The following is a 23,795-nucleotide window of genomic DNA, read 5'->3' as shown; positions in this document are numbered from 1 at the left end:
GCAACCTTATAGTAAAGTTAGCAGGATCAAGGAAAGAAAGATCTGGGATTTGCTTAGGTAGTCTCAGTGAAGTCTAAATTTAAAATATGAAGGTCCCATATCACTGTTTTTGTTTTCATTAAGGACCGAAAAGCTTTAATATTACTCAATTTATAGCCAACTTATATGGTTTAAGTATGAGAGTATGGTTGCATCCTAATTATCTCTGGCAATTCAATATCCTGTTTACCTTGAGAATTCAAAAATAGAAGTTTTTTTTTTTTTATTACCAGTAGCATTAACTTTGATTTTACTTTAGGAAAAGACACCAGTATTGCATGCGTTCTTTCTTGCTTTTTGTTTACACTTATTTATGACAAAATAAATAAAATACATACTTGAATTCCAGATACCAATGGATCAGATAACTCCATCCCAATGGCCTATCTTACACTGGATCACCAACTGCAGGTAAAGGAGTACTTTTCAGTGAATATTTACCTTTTCCTTAGCAAAAGTTTAGAGAATTTATCTTTAAAGCTGACAGTTGTGTTCCTGTCATTGTATATTCATTTATTTATGCTTTTGGTTGACCTCCTTAAACTTGTTAAAATAAATGATTCTTTCAGTTAGGTTAATCACATTTAAAATTGGCAAAATCATATGTTCTTATCCTAACAGTCATCTTAAAATACTCCCATATCTTTGTTTAAGACTGCCAAGAATAGCATTTTTGCTCTTTAGCTTTAGTGTATTAAAATACAAAACCCATTTAAGCTCATTTCTACTTAGTAGATTTTGTGATACATTGTCATTTCACTGAAAATATAAGTAATACAATTCAGTGTCTCCTCATGAGTGTGAGAGCTATAAACGTCTTTTGGTATAATACAGTCTGGCAACCTGAAATGTAAAACCTGAAGCCAAGAGTCATGGTCCCTGTAACAACGAAAGTGTTAAAACAGCAAGTGTAAATTTAAGTTCTGAGCTAACTCTAACAGAAGGACACTGAGATTTTCTAGGGCATGGTTTAAACTTGTTTTTAAAAGGTCATTGCTTTAGTGCTATAAAAATATATCAGTGTCTGTCTTAACTCTCAGCTAGATATTAAGATTTGATTTAATTATGTCTTAACATTCCTGATTTATTTTCAGCCTTTAGCACCATGCCCAAACTCCAAAGAATCTATGGCAGTGTTTGAACAGCACTGTAAAATGGCACAAGAATATATGAAAGTTCAAACAGAAATTGCATTGTTATTACAGAGAAAGTAAGTTATCTTTTATGAATAAAATAGAAACACATTAGTATTCTGAGTTTAAAATATGTTAAGGTGCAATATTGTTTGAAGACTTGAAAACTTTATAATTTTTAGAATTAATCATTAAGCGTATTTCCAACTCAGATTTTATATATGTGTGTACACTTAAGTTTTAAGCTCTCTGGCTGTTTCTCATGCAAAACTCAACCCTTGTGAATGTATCATATTGTATTAATACTGCAGAAAATAAACTGGTGCTACGTAAACATGTTTTTTATGTTCTCAGAATTTTAATATTAAAAGCTATTTAGATTTATTGTTAGAAGATTTGATTGTTTCCTTGGACATAGGTAAAATAATTTGATTTACTAATATTTAGTTGTACTTTATCTTAGAAACATGTTGCTATATTCTTTCCAGGTGTATGTTTAGGAGAGTAGAATTGCTTACTGGAGGGCCTTATTTCATACCTGTGAGTGTTTTCTGGGAAGTTTTATACACACACGTGTTTTTCTGAGACTTATAGAGACTGCCTTCCTCTCTTTTTTAAGAAATACAGAATAATTTCCATATTCCTTTATTTGCGGTCTCTAAAATAAAATACTTCAGTTTTTTTAAGCATGCCCCTTCTGAAATTTTATACCTCTGAAGCTGATTTGTGGTGGTAACTAAAACAAAGTGTTGTAGGAAAAAATCATGGCAACTGTATGTATATATCGCAATAGAATTCCCTTTATTAATTTTAGTCTAAATAAATGAAAATTCCTGTTTCCTGAAGTAACTTGTGGAAAGTTTTCTTTTTGTGTTTCAAAGAAAACAGAAAAAATAGCTTCATCGCAATTTACTGATACAGTGATTTAAATGAATTCAACTCAGTATCTTAAAGGTGAGGCTGGATAGGAAGTAAATATTAGAGTCTGCAAATTGTAGAACGAATTATGGAACTGCTGGTACTTCATGTTAACAAAAAACTGGATTTCTTATTTCACATATTTAACCTGTACTTTTGTCATGCTTTAATCATTTGAAAGAGGAGTTCTCTGCTGGGGGAAAAAAATGATGGATTGAGGGGAATATAAAAACTTTGACAGTTTTAATCAATTTTAAATATTTTAAATGAGAAATATTACTAGGAAATCTTTTTGAGGACCTTTCATTAATTATTCAGTTATATCCGGTAGCTTTGCTTTAGAAGCTAATATTTAATATCCACCAAATAAAAGAGAAAAAAGTTCATCAGGCTAGAAAAGACTCTGAGGATCTTTCCTGAAAATGTTTGCAAAAGTGGGTAGCTTAAAAGTAGTGCTTTATCTTGTTCTCACTGTTTTAAAATAAGAAAGATTTAAGTTGATAGCATCTATTTTAATTAGCTTGCAGATGTTCTATTAGCTACCACTTCGCACTATGGTTAAATAGGATTGTGACTTCAGACTGTGAATATAAGTACATGAATATAAAAGTAGAATGTGAATGATAAAAACTTGTGTTATTTTCCTCTAGTCAAAGCGCTTCTCAGCCTTTTTTCTTCCTACACTAAAGGGTTACCAAATAAAATTTTCTGAAACTTTTGTTATACCATTTCATCTGTTTTCACTCTTTGTCCAAGTACTGTTACTTATTAAAAGGATTATGATGTTTGTATGGTTACGTTAGAAAGAGTGGATGATAGTTTCCATTTCACCCCCTGACTATATTTGAGTAGTGTACCTAAGATGCATAATGACAGACCCAGAATAAAAGTTCTAATTAATTGAGCTTTCATCATCATCTATTTAAGAATGAATTTTTCCATCATGTATAATATTTTTTTATGTGGTGGTTGTTTTTAGGCAAGAACTAGTTGCAGAACTGGACCAGGATGAAAAGGACCAGCAAAATACATCTCGTCTGGTACAGGAACATAAAAAGCTTTTAGATGAAAACAAAAGCCTTTCTACTTACTACCAGCAATGCAAAAAACAACTAGAGGTCATCAGAAGTCAGCAGCAAAAACGACAGGGCACTTCATGATTCTCTGGGACCTTACATTTTGAAATATGCAAAGAAAGACTTTTTTTTAAGGAAAGAAAAACCCTTATAATGACAATTCATGAGTGTTAGCTTTTTGGCGTGTTCTGAATGCCAACTGCCTATATTTGCTGCATTTGTTTCATCGTTCATTTTCCTTTTCTCATGGTGGACATGCAATTCACCTGTCTCCTTGCATAACATGGGGGCACCTGTGACTTGAATAAGCAGCAGTTCTCAACTTCAGATCAGATGCAGTGAACCGCGGCTGTATATGCATGCTCATTGTGTGAAGGCTAGCCTAACAAAAACGGGGTATCAGACTAGCTGCTATGTGCAAACATCGTCTTTTGTTTCGAGGTGGAACCTCAAGAATGATTTTGTTCTTGTATCTCATCTCAAAAAACAATTTTTTTTCCAAAATATGGTATATACCAAGTTAAAGACAGGGTATTATAAATCTAGAATAATTGGTGGTACATTATAGAAATGCAGAACCTTTAGGGATAGTTCAAAGTGAGGGCTTTAATGCCAGCATCCTTGGATCAGTACTGAAGTTAGTTCCATCCATAAGATATTTAAAGGTAAGTGGCGGCTGCTGTATTTAATAAAAGCATATTTCATTAGACTAAAATTTGACTATGATACATTGAACAAAATGGAAGCTTTTTTTTTTAAGGTATAAAGATTTTTAATTCTGTGATTGCGTGTATATGTGTTGAAACTGTAAAACTTTTATGATTCTAATATTAATATCTCTTAAATGAAATTAAAAGGTAAATGAACACAATCCAGCTTAAATGATCATTCCTTCCTGCAATGATTATTGGATTGTTTTCCATATATTTGAAAAACTGAAGAGAAATAATGGAAAATGGAAATAATTGCTCCAGCTAATAGGCTTGGGCTTAGTTTTCTTTTAAAATACCAAATAAAAAACCTGGCAGATCAGGAGAAGTTAGTAAGGAAGTTAAAGAAGTAAATATAAATTCATCAAGTATCTTATTTATCAGTAGTGGAATAATTGATTTTCCTTACAAGCCCATCCTAGAATGTCTGCTGCCTTTCAACACTTTTAAGGGAATTTCAACACTTATAAAGAGAAAATTTATATTGTTAACAGTAACTTTGCTACCAACTTTGAAAATAAAAGTAATAATAAAACTTCGTTGAAATAATAGACTATATAAGCTCTATTTTTTCAGTTGGTATTAAAATAAATTACATTTTGATACCAGTGCAAGGTATCTTTTAAATAAGGATGTCATCAACCTCATTTTTATAGCATTAATGTTTTATGAAGAGAAAATTAAAGATGAAAGTGTAATTGCTGTGATTATTAGAAGTATATCATGATTGTATTGTAGTTTTGCTCTATTTCAGATAAGCAAGTTGATCTAAGAAGTTATCAAAACTATTCTTAAAAATGCTAAAGCAGGTAACTTTTTCTTCCATTATTTTTCCCTCTTCCCGCTAAGTTTTATAATGTATTCCTTGTGTATATGAGCAATAAAGGTAAAGGGCAGTTTGTACTAACTGTGTCATTTTTAGCTTGTTCAAAATCTATAATTAGAAAGTTTCTGGTAAATAAATGTCCACAATCACTTCATTTAAATAAAAGAAGGATTATCATTCCCAAATAATTTGATTACCTAGCTGAAAGTGATATTAGGCTCATCATATTAATAGTAAGATAAAATTGGCACAGAAAATAACTGTAGACTGAGGAAAAGTGGAACTCATTCATAGCATTGCTGCTTGTATATACATCTGTCACTCCACCAAAAGGGACCTAGTCAGTGTTCAGAGACTTTTCTAATTATCTCAGAGCATGAGATAGCCAAGCGTGGATGCTAAGGCTTGACTTTTCCATTAGGATTTAGCGTTATAGATTTCAGAGTTTATTTCTAGTCACTAATGTGTTTTTGCTATACATTACATACTTAAAGGGAAATTTTATTATTATTATTATTACTACATGCAATCACTTCATAAAAATATCCAAATAGGTAAATGGAAGAAAATAGTAGTTTAAGTCATGGTGCCCAGTGCAGAAAAGGCTGTTGAACACTTGCTTGTTTGTTTACAGTAAGTTCCTGGGCATTCTCGGTACTATAATTGTCCTGGACGCTGAGTGTAGTTCAGCCTTACTTGATTTTTAAGTAGTTGTGTTGCCAAGCTCATACTTTTTAAGTCCTGAGTCTCCTTGATGATGGGAGAAAGGATAGCAGGGATGATCAGAATCCACAGCCAGTTTCATCAGTGTCCTCACCCATCAAACCTTCAAACAGAGGTGTTTACAAGGAGCCAAATTTTTCATTAATTCTGGTTTTACCATTTATTCTAACCCTCTGCTTTTTTGGGTGAAAAGAGCAAACAGACAAGCAAGTGGCTAAAGGGCCCCAGTCTAAGAAATTCACAAACGATCCCTGAACAGGCCCTAATGCAAGTTATTCTTGCCACCAGGGAAGGAAAACAAAGCTTTTATCTAATCTAGAGGGAAATACTCCTCAACAGTAAAAATAGCTTTTTTGAGTCAATTAAAAATCAGTTAAGAATATTTACCTTATAGCAACACAGCATATTGAAGAGATGTGTTTAAAAGTTGTTTACAAACGTTTGACTATTTTTGCTGAACTGTTTTAGAGTATTGAATGTCTTTTTTTTTCTCCAAGCTTTTTTCATGTTCGTGGTTTCAGTTTCAGCTCCTCCCTGTAGCCAGAGATCGCAGGCCTTGCCTGCGAAATTTTGTTTCTGTGTAAGTGTGTGTGGTTTTCAGCAGTCAGCTCCTCTCTTCAAATGCTAGGAAGTTCTACTTCTACTTCTGTCATTCAGAACATTTTATGTAAAAATGATGTAATGCAGAAATTCTTGTGCATACTGTATAATTGAAGGAAGCTTTTTAGATTTATTTTTGTTTGTAATAAAATTCAGATTGTTATTCTAAACTTATTCATAAAAATGGTGATTGATTTATGTCAGCAAATGAGCTGTGAAGTGTTCTGCCCCGGCAGCATGTTTACCTTACACAAAATCGAATGAATACTGAAAAGTCAGTATTCTCTAATACTCAACACTGTGGTCACATAATCATGCTTTTTGAGAGGCCGAGTGATTGGCCATTAATATACCATCTCCTCCAATTCAAATTTTTGGTTGAATGGGTGCTTTTCACAATTTTAGTGAATGCTGATTTCTATGAAGTACAACATGGCATACGTTGCTAAGTGATTCTTCTCATTAGAAAGCTTATTTCTTGTAGTATATCTAACTTACATGAAGTGTTTCATTCCTACTTCAACCTACTAGCTCCCCAACCAAGGTATATGCGCACGCGCACACACATTCTTATAAACTCTACCTTCATTAGTAAATCAGTCCGTTCATTCGAATACTCATTACTTTAACAAATATTTGTTCAGCACCTATTATAAGCCAAGCGGTTGTGGCTAATACCAAATTACATATCCGTTTCAGTCACATGGTAGATGGTATTCCCATTTCACAGATGGGAAAATAGGCTCCTAAAGGTTAAGACTTGTGCCTGAGTCTGCTTTTCTGTCATCATCTGTTTTAAGCAGAATCTCATGCAAGGGGACTCTGGCCACAATCAGCCCGTGAGGTGAAGAAGAGCAGAGGAAAAATTTTAAATTGAATGACAAAGAAAGGAAGGGGAACATGAGGTGACTTCCAGCTTGCAGGCTCGGGCTTTGTGACTGCGCTATAGGTAGCAGCTAACACTGAGACCGGCATGTGTCTTTTAAACCCGTCTGCTCTAAACCTCTTTGCCATATTCTAATTTAAAATGTTCACTGAGTTTTGAGGTGCTTCAGTTTCACGTTCTTCTGTTTGATCGATGTGGTGTCTTCATTCTTCTGCCCTCCCAAACCCCACCTGAAAGATGTGCTGAAAATGGAAATACAAATAATGATATGAGGCTTGGTCTGGAAAGCAGACTTTTTCTCCTTCTACAGGAAAGCGAGGCTTAACCCAGGTTTTTTCATTGTCGGTTTGTTTTTTGTATTTTTGCTTTTGCCCTTTTTTTTTCTTGGTCTTATTCTTTGGTTTTTCATTGGGATATGGTTTTTATACCATAAACTACATCCATTTGTGCAATTTATTAGTTTTGACATGTATATACTTACAAAACCACCCAACCACCAAGATGCTGAATAGATTTCCCTCACCACCGAAAGTTCTCTCATGCCCCTTTGCAGTCCACCCCTCCCTTCACTCCAGGCCCCACACATTGATCTGCTTTCTAACAATATAAATTAGTTTGCATTTTCTCGAATTTTACATAAATCATACAATATGTGCTCTACTTTTTACCCTTTTACCCCTCTTGAATAGTTGTTTTAATTCCTTTGAGAGGAAATATTGATTAAACCATTTTTAGTGATACTTGAAAACCTTTCAGTATCAGTCTTTGACGGAAAGCATAGGTTTTAGGAGGCTGTAGATGTGCCCAGTGTGGCCTGCTTGATTGTGCAGTGTTACCATCTTCTGAAACATTTAGATCCCGTTATTTTTATGGTTTTACAAAACCTTAATACTTTGCTCACAAAATCCCTTGAATTTATTTGTTAAAGTAAGCCTGTTTATGTCTGTATTGCTTTGGGTGTTTGAAATGTAAATGGACATGACAAGTAGCATATTAGTAGATCCATGGTAGTTTTCAGCAAGGGTGGTTGATCAGTTTAACTTCAAAACAAAAAAATTCTGTTTTTCATTTTTATTTATTTTAAGTAACAATCTTGTTTAAGAAGTATTTGACACAGTTTCTCATACAGATGCTGTCACTGGATCTACCTGGTATAGAGGTGCCCATAGAAAGAAAGAAGATTGTGTTGGCATATCGTGCTGCTTACCACCAGGACCTATGCTCCTTTTCCCTCAGGAATTAGTCACTGCTCTCAGAGTTGCTCAGGTCCCCTGCCATGAGGTCCCAACAAAACTGAGCTTCTGTTGATGTGAACTGCCCTTCATGTCAGTTTTTTCAGTGAAGCTTTTTTAGGAAAAATGGTTATATAACTATCTGAGTCCAAGTAGTGAAGTGTGTTCTTTATCCTGTAATTTAATGGTCAGTAATATCTTATAGATGCCATATGGCAATAGAATAATTGCTTTGAAAGCAGCAGAAGTTACTGAGCAAATACTGAAGAGCAAAAGTAATTTACAGGATGCAGTTACCTTTCAGACTTATTGCATGTTTCTCTTTGTGGATACCTCTTTTGTTATTACAGCAGTGACTACATTAATCATCAATTGATACATTTACTAAATTCAAATTAGAGACTGAAGAAACAGGAAAATGGGTGTACCTTTTTTTATGGTTGAAGAAAAAATGGTGATTTCCCTCATCACACGTTCTCCTGACTTTTAATCAGTATCGTACAAAGATACTTAACTAAATGTCCATCTAAAATGTCATGAGCATATTACTTGGAAAAACTGATACCACTCTTGTCGCTTTTGCCTATACCATGAGAATCTTTTAACAGATATTGTTTCTTTGAGGATTGGAAACATTTCTTTATTCTCTAAGCTGCATATGAAATTGATGAATTTGTATCTTAGAAAACAGATTTATTTGAGTACATTAGGGTTATTATACTATTAGTACATTACTGAACAATAGTCTTACTTTAAAAATTCGTAGTAAAACTCATGTGTGGCTACATAAGTCTGTCTTCCCATTCATGATTCCATGTTTTATGTACAGGAGGCTTGAGGAATTGACCAAATTTCCTTGGCCTAAGCTGAACATTTCTTCTCCTTTTACTTTCTTTTTTCATCCACATCAGAAAATCCCTTAGTCTCAGTGCTTCAAACCATGTACACTATCTTGCTGTTATTCATTAGAGCATAATTCTGGCTGCCCAAAATAATGGCTTAAACAAAATAGCAGTTCTTTCTTTCTCATAGAAAAAGTCTTAAGTAATATGATAGTTGCGCTCATCTGCATCCCAGCCAAAGAGGAGAGGGAAAAGGCAGGAGCAGTGAAAGTACAAGTCACTTATACTCAGACCCATTTCCAAGAACTCAGTCACATGGCCACCCTGCCTGCAGGGAGGCTGGGAAATGTCTGTGTAATGGGCAGCCATGTGCCGAACTAAGAGGTGGGAATTGAGTTACAAGTGAAGGATCAAAAAGATTTAGAGGACAGTGAGTGGCCTTCACTACACTCCCTTGGGAAGGAAACGAGGCCACTGCCTTCACTTCCTCTGTCCCCACTCAGAAATAAAATGGTTATAGGAAAAGCTGACCTCTCACATGAATGCACAGGTAATTTGCGTTTTTATTAGTGTCAAAATCTGACCAATATGCTGTACGATACTTAAAAATTTTCCTGTATTTATAATTGATGCAGCTTAGAAAAGTGAAATGTCCAAATGTGAAGTTGGAGCACTTTAGTTGGAACACTAGGGGGGAACCAGACTTGGAGTACATAATTTAGATATTCAATAACAGACAATCCAGGTTAGAAAAGAAACTTTCAATTATGTCTCAACTGAATGAATGAATGAATAGAAACTTTGGTAGAACAACCCCTTACAATGGGAAAACAAAAATTAGCCATAAGAGGAAAAAATGTTTAACAAACTTAGAGATATCATTATAAAGGAACAAAAGAGCTAAGATTTGTAAGTATATACTATGTTTCAGGCATTTCTTAAATATTACGCTTGCTTTAGAGATAAACTGAAGCCCAGAGATGTTTGAAAACTTGCCCAGCTGGTAAATGACAGACGCCAGTTCAAACCCAGATCTTCTAAGCCTCACGGCCTGCCAAAAAATCTCATTTTTAGCTAATGTAGAACTGGGAATGCTTTTTCCTCACAGACTTAATAAAGGGGAGGAGAGCTAGATTCCTAAGCCTATTCACAAAAGTCTATTTGGTCTTTAATGGAAATGAAATAATAATGCCATTAAATGGAACAATTCCAACAAAGACTGTGAGAGAAAAGAGGAAAATGCAGTGGTTGACGTCTTCAAGTGTTGGCATTGTGGTGATTTTTCCCTTTTAAAAGTCCCTTCCCTTTTTATTGTTTTCTGTGAAGTGAAAATAAAAACCAGGACAGGAGACCACCTTACACATCACTCTAACCATCTTTCTCTGGCAGGACCCCAGGGCCCTTTGCCATGGGCACAACAACTGGAGCCCTGGCATGAATCCTACAAGGACAGGAACTTCCCCTCCCACCACTGGCCCCAACCTGGATCCCTGCAGGTAGGGGTGGCCCTGAGAGGAGGGGATTCCAAAGGGTCTCTGGGTTTGGTGAAAATGAAGCAGAGTCCCAACAAGAGGAGTGAAGATATGAATCAGAACTTTAATGGCTTTAAGTTTTTTTTTTTAAAGAGTGCACAATTTGGGGGCCCCAGCCTCTGAAATTCTGCTTCACAGTGACGGGATATGACCCAGGGATATTTTTTTTTCCAGTTCCCCAAGTGACTGTTGCACAAATTTGAGAATTACCTACACCATAGAGCAAATAGAAAGGGTACTGCAGCTGTAAATTTTCTAGATCCTAACCCATCTAGTACTGTGAAAGCTAAGAGGATGAGTGTGATATTGTGGTTTATAATAAGAAATATGTGTTTAGTCTTTTTCCTCTGTTCCTGGCACTCAGCTCCTAAAAGACGCTTGGAATTTCCTACGTGGTGAGAGTGAATGATGTCTTTTATTATGTAATCAGGTGACTTTTTGGAAAGCTCCATGTGGTTATAAGGTTGGAATTTTCAGTCCCACCCCTGGACCTCGTGGAGGTGGGAGGGGCTGAGATTGAGTTCAATCACCAATGACCGATGATTTAATCGATCATGCCTGTGTAATGGAACCTCCATAAAAACCCCAAAAGATCAGGGTTCAGAGAGTTTCTGGGTTCTGAACACGTGGAGGTGCTGGAAGAGTGGTGCACTCAGAGCATGGAAGCGCTCAGCCTTCTGCATACCTTTCCCTATGCATCTGTTCCATCTGGCTGTTCCTGAGTTACATCCTTTTATAAACTGGTGATCTAGTAAGTAAAATGTTTCTCTGAGTTCTGTGAGCAGCTCTAGCAGCAAATTAATAGAATCCAAAGGAGGGTTCGTGAGAACCTCTAATCTGTAGCTACTTGGTCAGATGCACAGGTAATAACCTGGACTTGCGATTGGTGTCTGAAATGCAGGGGGAGCAGTCTTGTAGGACTGAGCCCTTTACCTTTGGCATCTGATGCTGTCTCCAAGTAGATAGTGCCAGAATTGAGTTAAGTTGTGGGACACCCAGTGTCCAAGAATTGCTTGATGTGGAGGAAAAAATCCCCACTAGGAATTGGAGTCAGGATCATTAATGAGTCAGAGAGAGATAAAAGCTGCCATATTCCTAGAATTCACAAAAAAATCTGAGCATAGAGATAAGGATAAGATCAGAAAAGATGCAGAGGCAGAGCTTTCAAAAACTACAGAAAGGTAACCCAAAATGATGTTAGATAAGTGAAGGGGGGGACTGCCTTTCTGTGTAAGGAGGGATACCTAAACATCAGAAAATCAAGAGTTTTGAGTATACAAACTTTGTCCTTTCCACCACTCCCATTGTTACTGCACCAAATCAGGCTTCTCTTGCCCAATGTGCATAAAGAAGCGTGGGGGATCAGAATTTACCACCTCATGATGTGTCTCTTGGCATGAGGACTATTTTTGGCTGGTTATTTTTTTTAAAAACTGCAGATATGGGAAAAACTGAAAACCAAATAGAAGTTATCTTTTGTAAGAGACATGTACATTTGTAAGGGAAACCTCCATTTGTAAAGAGGTCTCCCTCCCTGTACCAGAAAGAGGGGAATGACTTTATCTCTAGAAACTCTTATCAGTGCAGAAGGCAAGGACTTAAATCTGCGTAATAACCTCCTTTTTTTAAAGATTGGCACCTGAGCTAACATCTGTTGCCAGTCTTGTTTTTTTCTTCTCTTCTTCTTCTCACCAAAGTCCCCCATTACATAGTTGTGTATTCTAGTTGTAGGTCCTTCTGGTTGTGCTTTGTGGGACGCCGCCTCAGCATGGCCTGATGAGTGGTGCCACGTCTGCACCCAGGATCCAAACCGGCGAAACCCGGGGCAGCCAAAGCGGAGCGTGTGAACTTAACCACTCAGCCATGGGGCCAGGCCCCCACCTTACTCTTGTTTACTGTGCTTTTCTGGTGGTCTCCCATAACTGACTCCCCCCACCCCTAACATCCCCTTTGTCTTTAGCTGAAGATAGTATTTAAGGTAACAGCCTTTGCCATTTTGGCGAGTTGCTCAGTTTTCTTGGGTTTCTCCCATGTATACATGTTATAAAGCTTTGTTTGATTTTCTCCTGTTATTCTGTCTCGTATGAATTTAATTCGTAGCCCAGCCAGAAGAACCTAGCAGATAGAGGATTTGTCTTCCTCCCCTACACAAGTCAATTAATTACAGCATCAGCCTTTGGGAAAGAAATCAGCTTTTTTTTTTTTTTAAGATTTTATTTTTCCTTTTTCTCCCAAAGCCTCCTTGTACATAGTTGTATATTTTTACTTGTGGGTCCTTCTAGTCGTGGCATGTGGGACGTAGCCTCAACATGACATGATGAGCGGTGCCATGTCTGCGCCCAGGATCTGAACCGGCGAAACCCTGGGCCGCCGAAGTAGAGCGTGCAAACCCAACCACTCGGCCACGGGGCTGGCCCCAGAAATCAGCTTTGTTCTGTGAAATCAGTCTGCAGGGAGATGGGGTGTGTGCCTTCAGATCTGTCTCCCTGATTCAGGATTTGGGGTGCAATTTAAGAGGTTGAGGGGAACAGGCTAGCGTGTGGAAATGCAGGCAGGACAGGTTTCGATTGGTGGCCTTCAAGCATTTATTAAGATTCTAAACATTTATGACAGGGTTCTAAACTTTTGCAGTAGGATTCTAAACATTTATGATGAGGTGGGGAAGGAATTTTAACACTAGATCTTCCTGAATGAGGGACTGCTGGCTTCTGATAAGAGTCTGACTTCTAAGTTCCAGTCATGTCCCGGTCCTTTGCTTCCACGGGGAGGAGAATGTTTGGTTCCATGGTTATTTCAGGTCAAGATGACTTCTGCACATGCTCTGACTATGTGACTTTGCAAATTTTCTGAAAGGCAATTCTTAATCACTCCCTTGATAGGAGATGGGGTCAGTTGAACTGGTCTCGGAGGGCCCGCGGTTACACCATTTCTGTGCGAGATGCATAGAAAGTAAAGTTGAAACTAGAAATCGTTTTAAAGCTATACTACTATACAATTACGTTTATCACAGCATTGAGTAAAAGGCAACCTAAATAACCATTAATCAGGGTTAAATAAATTATGGTAGAGCTACACCATGTAATATGATATAGCCGTTAAAAAATATGATGTTTTATAGTTGGTGTATGTAGCTGTCCAAATTGAATGCTTCAAAATATTAAAAGATTGACACACCAAGAAGTAGAATTTATAACAAGAATGCAGCATTTTTTAAAAATCTATCAGTGTAATTTATTATATAAATAATTTAAAGGAACTATACAGTTATACCCATAGATGCTTAAAGGACATTTGATATTTACAAATAGAAGGATTAAAATGGAATTTCCCAAACTGATAAATCCACTCATTTAAACCAACAGCAGTTGTCATTTTAATCAAATCTGAAACATTTTAATTAAAATCTAAAACAAAACGGAGATGCGCTGTCATCATTCAACATTTTTTTAAGTTTTAGCTAATGAAAAAAGCCCCTAAAATAGAGTACTTAGTCATCATTCTGGAACATCCAGTAAAAACACTGGAAATTAGAAAACAATATTATCTTTATTTGCAGAATATAAACGTATATAAAAAGCCCACAAGCCTCTACTTAAATTCTATTAAAATTAGAGAATTTGGTAAAGTAACTGTATCTGATATGTGTCAAAATCAGTTGTTTTTCTCTATAATAACAATAGTCAGAAGTAGAAGTGAGGTGCCGGCCCTGTGGCTAAGTGGTTAAGTTCGTGCACTCTGCTTCAGCAGCCCAGGGTTTCGCTAGTTTGAATCCTGGGTGCGGACATGGCACCATTCATCAAGCCATGCTGAGGCAGCATCCTACATGCTACAACTAGAAGGACCCACAACTAAAAATATGCAAATGTGTTCCGGGGGGCTTTGGGAGAAAAAGGAAAAATAAAATCTTAAAAAAAGTAGAAGTGAGTTTTTTTTAAATCTTACTGACAATGGCAAGAAAAATAAAATATCAAAGAAAACATTTAACAGGCAATAGGAAGGGCTGAAGAAAACTATAGAGTCTTAATGAATAGTATAAAACAAGACGTGAACATAACATTTTCATAAACATAAATGAGAAAACAATGTCATAAAATTTTTCTGTGGCTATACGTACATATAGAGTGTTTGTTTAATGTCATTTCAATCAGAAGTCCAATGGAGTTGGGAGTGGATTTGTTTTGAACCAGACAAAATAATTTTAAAGTTCTTAGGAAATAAATGCTCAACAGTTGAGGTGTAGTTTTACATACAGATTGCATGTATTTAGGTGTACAGTTTGGTGACTTTTAGCAAGATGTATATAGCTGTGGAACCACCACAGTCAAGATAACTGAGTTTCCCCAATTCCAAGTCTCCTGTGCCCCTTGATAATCCACCCTTCCTCCACCCCCTTCCTCAGGCAACTGCTACTCTGCTTTCCATAACTACAATCATTTGGCATTTTCTAGTGTTTAATCCTGCAGAATGTAGTCTCTTTTTAGCTGGCTTTTCATTCAACATAATGATTTTGATATTCACCCAAGTTGTTAGATGTACTAAGAATTTGTTCCTTTATTTATTTATTTTTCTTTTTTTTTTTTGAGGAAGATTAGCCCTGAGCTAACTGCTGCCAATCCTCCTCTTTTTGCGGAGGAAGACTGGCCCTGTGCTAACGTCCATGCCCATCTTCCTCTACTTTTTATATATGGGACACCTACCACAGCATGGCTTTTTGCCAAGCAGTGCCATGTCAGCACCCGGGATCCAAACCAGTGAACCCCAGGCCACTGAGAAGCAGAATGTGCGAACTTAACCACTGCGCCACCAGGCCGGCCCCTTATTTGTTTATTTTTGAGCAGAGTTTGATTGTATAGATACAACACAGTTGTTTATTCACTCACCTATTGACAGATATTTTGGGTTGTTTCCGGTTTTTGGCTCTTACAAACAAAGCTCCTATGAACATCTGTGTTCGAGTTCTCATGTAGACATGTTTTCATTTCTTTGGGGTAAATACTTAGAATAGCGGTTTTATGATAGGCGTATGTTTAACTCTTCCAGAAACTGCCAAACTTCTCCAGTGTGGGTGTACAACTGTGTTCCCACCAGCAGTGTGTTAGAGTTCCAGTCGCTCCACATCCTACTCAACGTTTGGTGTGATGAGTCTTTTTAATTTTAGCCATTCTTATAGGTGTGTAGTGGTATCTATTGCAGTTTTAATTTGTGTTTCCCTGATGACGAGTGATTTTGAGCATCTTGTCATCTGCTTAGTGAGCTTTTGTATAATTTATTTTGTGAAGTGTCTGTTAAAATCCTTTGCCCATTTTTTTAGTTGTGTTGTTTCTCTTAATACTGAGTTGTAAGACTTCTGTATGCTCTTGTTACAGTTATTTGTCTGATATCTGTGTTGCAAATATTTTCTCCCAGTCTGTGGCTTGCCTTTTTCATTTTCTTAATCATGTTTGTCAAAGAGAAAAAGCTTTTAATTTCAATGAAGCCCAGTTTATCAATTTTTTAATTTTATGTTTCATGCTCTCTGTGTTCTGTCTAAAAAATGTTTGCAAAGATTTTTCCCCATGTTTTTCCTGTAAGTTTCCCAGTTTCAACTTTTGTCTTAGATGTGGGACCCACTTTGAGCAATTCCTGTGTTTGATGTGAAGTAAGGACCAGTGTTCGTTTTCTTCCACAAGCTGTCCACTTGTGTTCAGCACCATTCTTTGAAAAGATTTTTCCCTCCATTTTTCCTCCTTTCTCTTAAGCACCTTTGTTGAAATCAATTGACCATATGTATGTGAGTCTATAGGTGGATTCACTATTACTTTCCATTGATCTTTATCAAACTGAAGCCTTAGCAAGTCTTGAAATCAATAATATAAGTCCTCTGACTTTGTTCTTTATTAAAATTGTTTTAATTTTCATATAAATTTTAGTATCAACTTGTTAACTACTTTTAAAAAAAGCTTATTGAGATTTTGATTGTAATTGCCTTGAATCTATAGACCAAGTTGGGGAGGATTAACATCTTCACAATATTGAATTTTCCAATTTATAAACACGGTGATTTTCTCCCTTTGTTTAGATCTTTTCTAATTTTTCTTGGCTATGTTTTGTAGTTTTTAGTGTAGAGATCTTGGACATGTTTAGTTATATTTATTCCAGAGTAGTCTGGTAGCTTCTATGAAAGGTAAAATCATAATCTTGGGCAGAGCATTTCGACTTTGAGGAGTCTAGAGGATAAAGAACACCTGTATATATGGACATAAATACTAACAAGTTATGTGAAAGACTGCATAATGGCCAAAAAAAATTTTTTAATTAAAAAAATTACCCTAAACAACAAAATGTCTATCAATAGGAAAAAGATTGAATTAATTATGGTAAATTGTGTAGTTTTTTAAAGGAATGAATTAGGTCTGTATATATTGATTTGGATCAATGTCTGTGACCTATTGTTACTTGAAAAAGAACGTTGAAGAGCAGACATATGATGCTGTTTTGGTCAAAAAGTTTAAAAACAAAAAACCTGTATATATAATATGACATGCATATGAATACAGAAAACAATGTGGAAGGATACTCTTAACAGTGGTTATCCCAGAAAGGATGGATGGTGGTGGAAAGATTATTACAATTTTTGTATATCTCTGAATTGTTTGGCATGTTTAATGAAAATAGTAACTTTGTAATTTAAAAATTTAAGCAAGTTTGAAGAAGCAGGAGGCAGAGATAGAGACAGGACAGTGGGACGTCATGCATTAAAAGGTGCAGTAATCCTCAGGGGTACAAGTTGCCGTTGGAGGGTGGGAATTACAGGTGATTTGTATTTTCTGTATTTTCTAAAAGATTCTGCAACAAGAATGTATGAATTTCTTGGTTTACAAAAAGTGATTTCCATTTTGGAAATATTTTTAAAAGTAGTTGTATCAGATGAATAGGGCTTCATAAAATGCATTTATAGGCATTTATAGCATATATAATGTCACCAAACCTGCTGTAGGCCTGCAAAGATAATTGTTTTTAGATCATCGAGAATATTCTTTTCTTTTTAATTGATCTCCTACACTCTGTAAATAGTGTGACAAAAATTCTAATAAATGAGGAGGGAAGTAAGGGAGGGACGGAAAACACAGGAGCACAGCATAAGGAATTGGTCTATAACCATCTAGAAGAGGACAAATGCCAACTAGCAGTTTTTCAGAATATTTCTACAGCCACATAGATGTGAATCATAAATCTCTCTGCACCCCAATAAGGTTTTTGATCTGAAGCACACAAGGAAAGCTTCAGGAAGTTGTGTTGTCTCCATCAAGGGAAAGAAACAGGCAAATTCATAAATCAATAAGGAGTGGGGCCAGCCCCGTGGCCGAGTGGTTAAGTTCTCGCGCTCTGCTTCGGCAGCCCAGGGTTTCACTGGTTCGGATCCTGGGCATGGACATGGCACCACTCATCAGGCCATGCTGTGGCGGCGTCCCACACAGCACAACCAGAAGGACCTACAACTAAGAAATATGCAACTAGGTACTGGGGGGATTCGGGGAGAAAAAACAGAAAAAAAAAAAAAAGATTGGCAACAGTTGTTAGCTCAGGTGCCAATCTTAAAAAAAAACAAAAAAAAGCAAATCCCAGTCTTTTGCCTGCCCCTAGGACACTCCATTTAAAGACTTGTGAGCAGACTTCAACAGAATACACGTGGACAGAAATCTTGCGTAGACAAAGCGCCTAAGTGATGAGATGCGGAAACCAGGAACCGGAGGAGCTGGGCCCTCCTCGTGCTCACATACCTTTACTAGCAATGGAAAGCCTTTAACTTTGTTTACTCATTTCCTGAAGTAGATAAAGGAGAAGTTTCCTGCTGTGCGTCTGTTCAGGCCCTGCCAACAGACGGCACTTGTCAGCCACTTGAGGACATGACAAAAGACAAGAGAAGATACTAGAGAGAGACCTTAGATTGAAAGCTTCCTTACCTTCTTCTCACACTCAGGAGCAACCAGTGAGTTTCCTTTGTCCAATATTAGCCATCCCGCCTATCAGTTAGAACTGCACGCTGCTAACTTAAGTGACTAGCTTAAAATCAACAGAAATCATGTACTCTTTGAGTAGGTCTATAAATCAAAAAATACAGGAAATCTGCATTTATTTTTCTTCCTTGCCTAAACAAGCTAGAACCTGAACCAGGTTTGCTGCCTGAAATGTTTAAACTTTGCAATAATTGTTCTTTAGAACTTCATTTAGGATCTGAGCAACCTGCCATTCCCCTTAAATAACAACCTGTCACAGTGACAGATGTGGAGGTGGTTGGTCTGCAATGCAAAAGCAGGCTGTTTCCAGCACACTGTTCCACGGATGAGTAAGAGGCAGATCCATTGAAATGAAACAATGAAATTTGCCCCTACTCAGACACAGTGCTTCATTTATTTGGGGGGGGGAAATGTCTTATTTTACTCTTAAAAGTAGTCATATGGGCTTAGAAGTATTAAATGTTTGTTACTTAAAAGAATTTTTTCCCACATTTGTTCCAAATTCTCTTATCCTGCTGACTGCTAGGAATGGGGCATTTTATTATCCATTAAAACATGACATTTCATCTCATAGGACTGTCCTCTACACACTGATTTCAAGAACACGTGGATATGCTCCTTTAATTTTTCCTTGGTGAATAACCATCTATTTTTTCAGTGATTTATAGAGTTAGAAAGAAAAGGAGGAAAAAGAAAAGAACTGTAGTAATGGGAACAAGGTCAGACTATTCACTGACATAACAATCTCCTGTTTTTCTTATTTGTAATTCCAAGGTAAGCGTGCCAGCTATAGATGGAATGGGAAAAGTACATTTCTGCTTTCTCTTACATCAGCATTCATCAAATTGCTTCTGGATACAGAGAAGGAGCTGCAGTCATCAAATGCTTTGGAACCAGAAAACGGGAGGGTTGTAGCTGACCGTGAGGGAATAGCAGTTCCCTGGAGGAAAAAGACTTGGAGGCCAGCCCCTTCCTGTCCTGACTGGATGTGCCTTGCTGTTGGGAGACTCCTGGGAGAGTCAGGAGCCCTGACCCCAGTTTCTTCATCGAGTCAACACGGAGATGGTGTAGATCCCCTTCTAAATGCCTGTACTCTCAGTGTTGCTAATGTTACCTGTCCCCATTCTCCACTAGGGCTCATTCATTTCTTCTGTCTCATATATTCAGGTGTTGAAGACAAGAGAAGAATGAATCAAAATGTTGAGGGAAAAATAGAATCCAATGTGTATTTGTTGATTCCTCCTTTCAGAGGATTCTAAGTCCTTTCATTTACAGCAATGTTAACATAAATTCTTCACAGCCCTTTTGAAAATGTCTCCTTGATTTAGGAACCAACCAGTAAATGTCCTGTGAACGAATCTTAGAGTCATTCTCCTCATGGACGATCTCTAGGACTGTAGGGAGAGTCCTGGATTGGGGCCAAATTGCTGCTGCTAGAGCAAGGGATGTATTTGCAAGACCAGCATAACGGAAAGAGTCTCTCTCAGATAAAATGGCAGGGTAGCGTTCCCAGATACAACGTGTGACCCATTGTAAGTCCTGCTGTATTAAACCTGAGGGACTCTGAGAGAAACAGCTGCCTCGAAACATAAGTGGAAATTGAACTTAATGCTCTAATCACCATAAATTGTAGCGATTATTTGTGTAAAACCATCAATGTACACTATGACTAAATGAGTCATTTACGGAATATCCTTTCAGTTATTAACTTGGCATAAATACTAATCCCTGAAGATTAAGTTGAACACTAATCACTTTGAGCATTCAAGGACCTTTTGTAATCCTGAGTTTCATATTTACATATGGTAATTTCCCCAGTGGTAGCTGAGTAGGGCTGATCATTGCTATGTAAGCAATAGCATATGACAAGGCGTGCTGTAACAAGGAGCAGGGTTTTCATCTCTTCTCCCAGCTCCTCCCCCTCCATTCCCAATTTGAGCTTAATTAAAACTCCTCAGAACTTGGCTCTGTTTAACGAGAGGGCAAAACAGGCGCTGAAATGCTGATGCCTCCTGCATTCTGCCTGCTGGGTCAGCTCATTAAGGGTCATGACGATAGCACATCCAGGGTGGCCTGGCCACAGTTCAGGGCAAGGTGCCTCAGAGCAGAATACACCTCAGCAAGTAAATCAGCAATTTGCCTGACTTCTAAAATGTTTTAAAGATGAATTTTAATTTTTTAAAGTAATACATACATAGAGTTTTTAAATCAAATTTATTTTCTACAAAATGAGCAGCCGCTTCCCCACCCCCTGCTCTCAATCCGTTTCTTCTGTTTACCCCATGTTTGTAAATAACATACCTCTCCCATTCGCCTACCCTTTCATCCCAATATACTTAGATCACAGTTGATATTGCATTGTTATGACTAGATAACTAGTGTTCCGAGCTCAGCCAAGTAATGTATAATTATACTGCCTTTCTCTTAAAACCCTTTGTTTCTCCCAGTGCCTTTTTTCATTTGCCTATAGTTTTATCACCTTTTTAAATAAATGTTCCAACAGATGTATCACTCATACCTATCAATAATTTTTCATATTCTCATACAATGTTATAGCTCCATTCCCTGCAGAGCCATCATTCAGCAGCCTCCCAGTACAGTTCCTCCAGCTTCCGTTCAGACTTGGTGCTCTCCAGGCCAGCCCTGAGCTGTCATGCTATGACTTCCCTCCGCTGCTTTCCTGAGCTGGATCCTTGTTTCCTGGACTTTGTCTTTCTTTTTCATGGTTTACTCCCTCATTTGGCTGAAGCATATCATCCAGCAGTTTCTTCAGAAAATGCACAAGCGAGGCAAACTTTTTGATTCATTATATGCCTGGAAATGTCTTTATTCTTCACTAGCTGCCCGATGGCCCTTATATTTCTCCCTGAGGTGCACCCAGTTTTATGGTCTCTGCATTCCCTGAAGACTGGGGACCTGTAGGTCAGAGAACCCTAAAATGGCCTTCTTGCTCACCTGTTCTGTGGACCATTCTAGGCTGGGAGAACTGATCTTTTCAGTTTTCAAGGCTCCACCCTCTTAGCATATAAGGAAATTCTTGCTGCCTCATAGTTACATACTTTCTCTTTCTTTTTATTATATCCTTAGGCTTTTTCTGCCCAGGGACATGGATTGGGGTGAGGAGAAGGAGAAGGCACAAATGAAGAACTCAGCTGCCTGAAATTTACTCTCTTTGGCCTGTGAGGACTTGGCAGTTTTCAAAGACAGGGAATGTGGGGTAGTCCTTCTCTCAGGCTGCCATTTGTCCAGCAGTTGGGGCCCCACCTCACTGTGAGCCACAAGGTGTGTGCAAGGCTCACATGCTCTTAACACCTGACACTGAAGAATCAGGATTGGCCAATCTCAGGGAGAGGGATGAGCTGTAATCTATGAGAAAATCAATACCATTTTTTCCTAAAGGAGCCAAAGCAATTTCATAACCTTATGGCAAGGGAGAGGGAAGGGACATCCAGAGTACAGTTCAAATTAAGGGGAAAAGGAAAAGAAAGAGATTTACATTAGGGCCAACTCCAGTGGCCTAGTGGTTAAAGTTTGGCACATTCCACTTTAGCGGCCCAGGTTCTGTTCCCAGGTGCAGAACCACACCACTTGTCTGTTGGTGGCCATTCTGTGGCAGCTGCTCACATAGGAAAAAAAAAAAGGAGGAAGATTGGCAACAGATAGTAGATCAGCAAATCTTCCTCAGCAAAAAGAAAAAGATAGATTTGTGTAAAAAAGATTTCCAGCAACCACTCCCTCTACCACCCTTCTCCCTTGCCTGCCTCCCTTTGTAGAGGCTGGAAAGACAAGATTTGCATTTCAAGTTCCTGTCATATGGTTGGGGTGGCTGAGTGACCAACATATGGCCAATGGGCAGTGGGGGGGAAGACTGCTGGGGGGCTTCTGAAAAAGCCCTCTCTTTCCAGACAGACAGAGGCTTAGAAGAAAGCAGGTTTCTGCTCCCATCTGTCCCTTCTGCTTAGGACGTTGTATGAGGACCTAATGCATGGAACCATCATGTGACAGTGGTGACACAGAGCCCCTGTGTAAGGATGATGGAGCAGAGAATGTGAATGACCTTAGTGAGCTGCTCCACCCTCCCTGAGATCACACTCCCCAGACTTCTTATTAAGGAAGTAGTATATGTCCCTATAAAGAAGCCACAGCAAGTCATGTTTGCAGCCACTTAGAGCTGAGAGCACGCCTAACTGATCCAGCAGTCAGGGAGAGCCTTTTCCCTACCACCACACCCCTGCTGTGATCCTCCATGTGACTTGGCTCAGTCGTATCCACGCACCGGGGATGTGGGCTACTCAGGGACTCAATGTCAGGTTCACCTTCCTGCTTACCATTCTCTGAGCATGCGCCGTGATAGGGTGGTGGGTTCCCCTCAGGGCTGGAGTCCTGCCTTGATCTTGCCCATTGCAAGCCCTAATCCCACCAGCCCCCATGAGGGACTCTATTACCAGCTGACCCATGCTTGGGCTGGCCAGTTTCCTGCTTGTCTGACATCCAAATATGGTCTATTCCCAGATGCCCCATCCCGTAGCTCATGACACTTGCTGGATCTTTCCAAGGTCAGCTGCTTGCTTGAATGGCCAGACAGTTACCTTCTACTGGACACCTTGTTCTCTGGACACCTGCTTGGCTGAACTGCCTTCCTGATCTTCAACTGAGTTTGCTGGCCTTTGCCCTCCCAACCTTCGCCCAACCCCAGGGAGGTGTCTGGCTCCATGTCCTGCCCCCTGAGTAACATCACATGTGCCAAGCAGATGGCATCCAGGCCATCTGTGTCTTCTACATGGTTGCTAGTCTGCATTTCATCCCTCCTTCTGTTACCCATTATATTGAAGTTATGATCTGCTTCTACTTCTTTTTTGAGGCAAGCAGAGTCTAAATGCTCACTAAACTAAAAGTGAATCAGAAGGTTGATAGGGTCAAAAAGTAGCAATGGCTCAATTGTGTCGGTTTTACTTAGCTAAAGGAAAAAGTCATCCCCAAAGGAGTATTTCCCTTTTCTAAGTATTCCTAATGCTGTCCCAGACTGTCCTAGATTTTAGCTTTTTCTTATCAAGTGTCTTTTTTTTTCTCCCAAAGCCCCAGTACATTGTTGTGTATCTAGTTGTAAGTCCTTCCAGTTCTTCTATGTGGGACACTGCCACAGCGTGACCTGAGAGCCGTGTGTAGGTCTGCAAACCAGCAAACCCCAGACTGCCAAAGTGGAGCACGTGAACTTAACCACGCGCCACCGGGCTGGCCCCATCTATTAAGTCTTTAACTGACATGAAAATTAAGTTAAATT

General features: G+C 38.3%; 1 protein-coding gene across 4 annotated transcripts in view; it reads left to right on the top strand.

Moving 5' to 3' along the window:
• MAP3K7 (mitogen-activated protein kinase kinase kinase 7) overlaps window positions 1-6,199 on the top strand; it is a 68,941-nt gene extending 62,742 nt beyond the window's left edge. For 2 of the 4 annotated variants that reach the window (XR_011422585.1, XR_287900.4), the window contains 4 exons: window positions 389-450; window positions 1,134-1,249; window positions 3,070-3,831; window positions 4,631-6,199. Coding sequence is in view for 2 of the 4 variants with exons in the window: in XM_001503780.6 (XP_001503830.1) it covers window positions 389-450; window positions 1,134-1,249; window positions 3,070-3,250 (359 nt within the window). In the remaining 2 variants the exon portion in view is untranslated. Of the gene's footprint in view, window positions 1-388; window positions 451-1,133; window positions 1,250-3,069 lie in introns of all 4 variants that reach the window. The other 2 variants (XM_001503780.6, XM_001503783.5) reach the window with 1 other exon arrangement.
• The last annotated feature ends 17,596 nt before the right edge of the window (window positions 6,200-23,795 follow it).

This window comes from Equus caballus, chromosome 10 (genome assembly GCF_041296265.1).
Source record: "Equus caballus isolate H_3958 breed thoroughbred chromosome 10, TB-T2T, whole genome shotgun sequence".
Lineage (NCBI taxonomy): Eukaryota > Metazoa > Chordata > Mammalia > Perissodactyla > Equidae > Equus > Equus caballus.
This window is presented reverse-complemented; position numbering and strand designations above follow the sequence as displayed.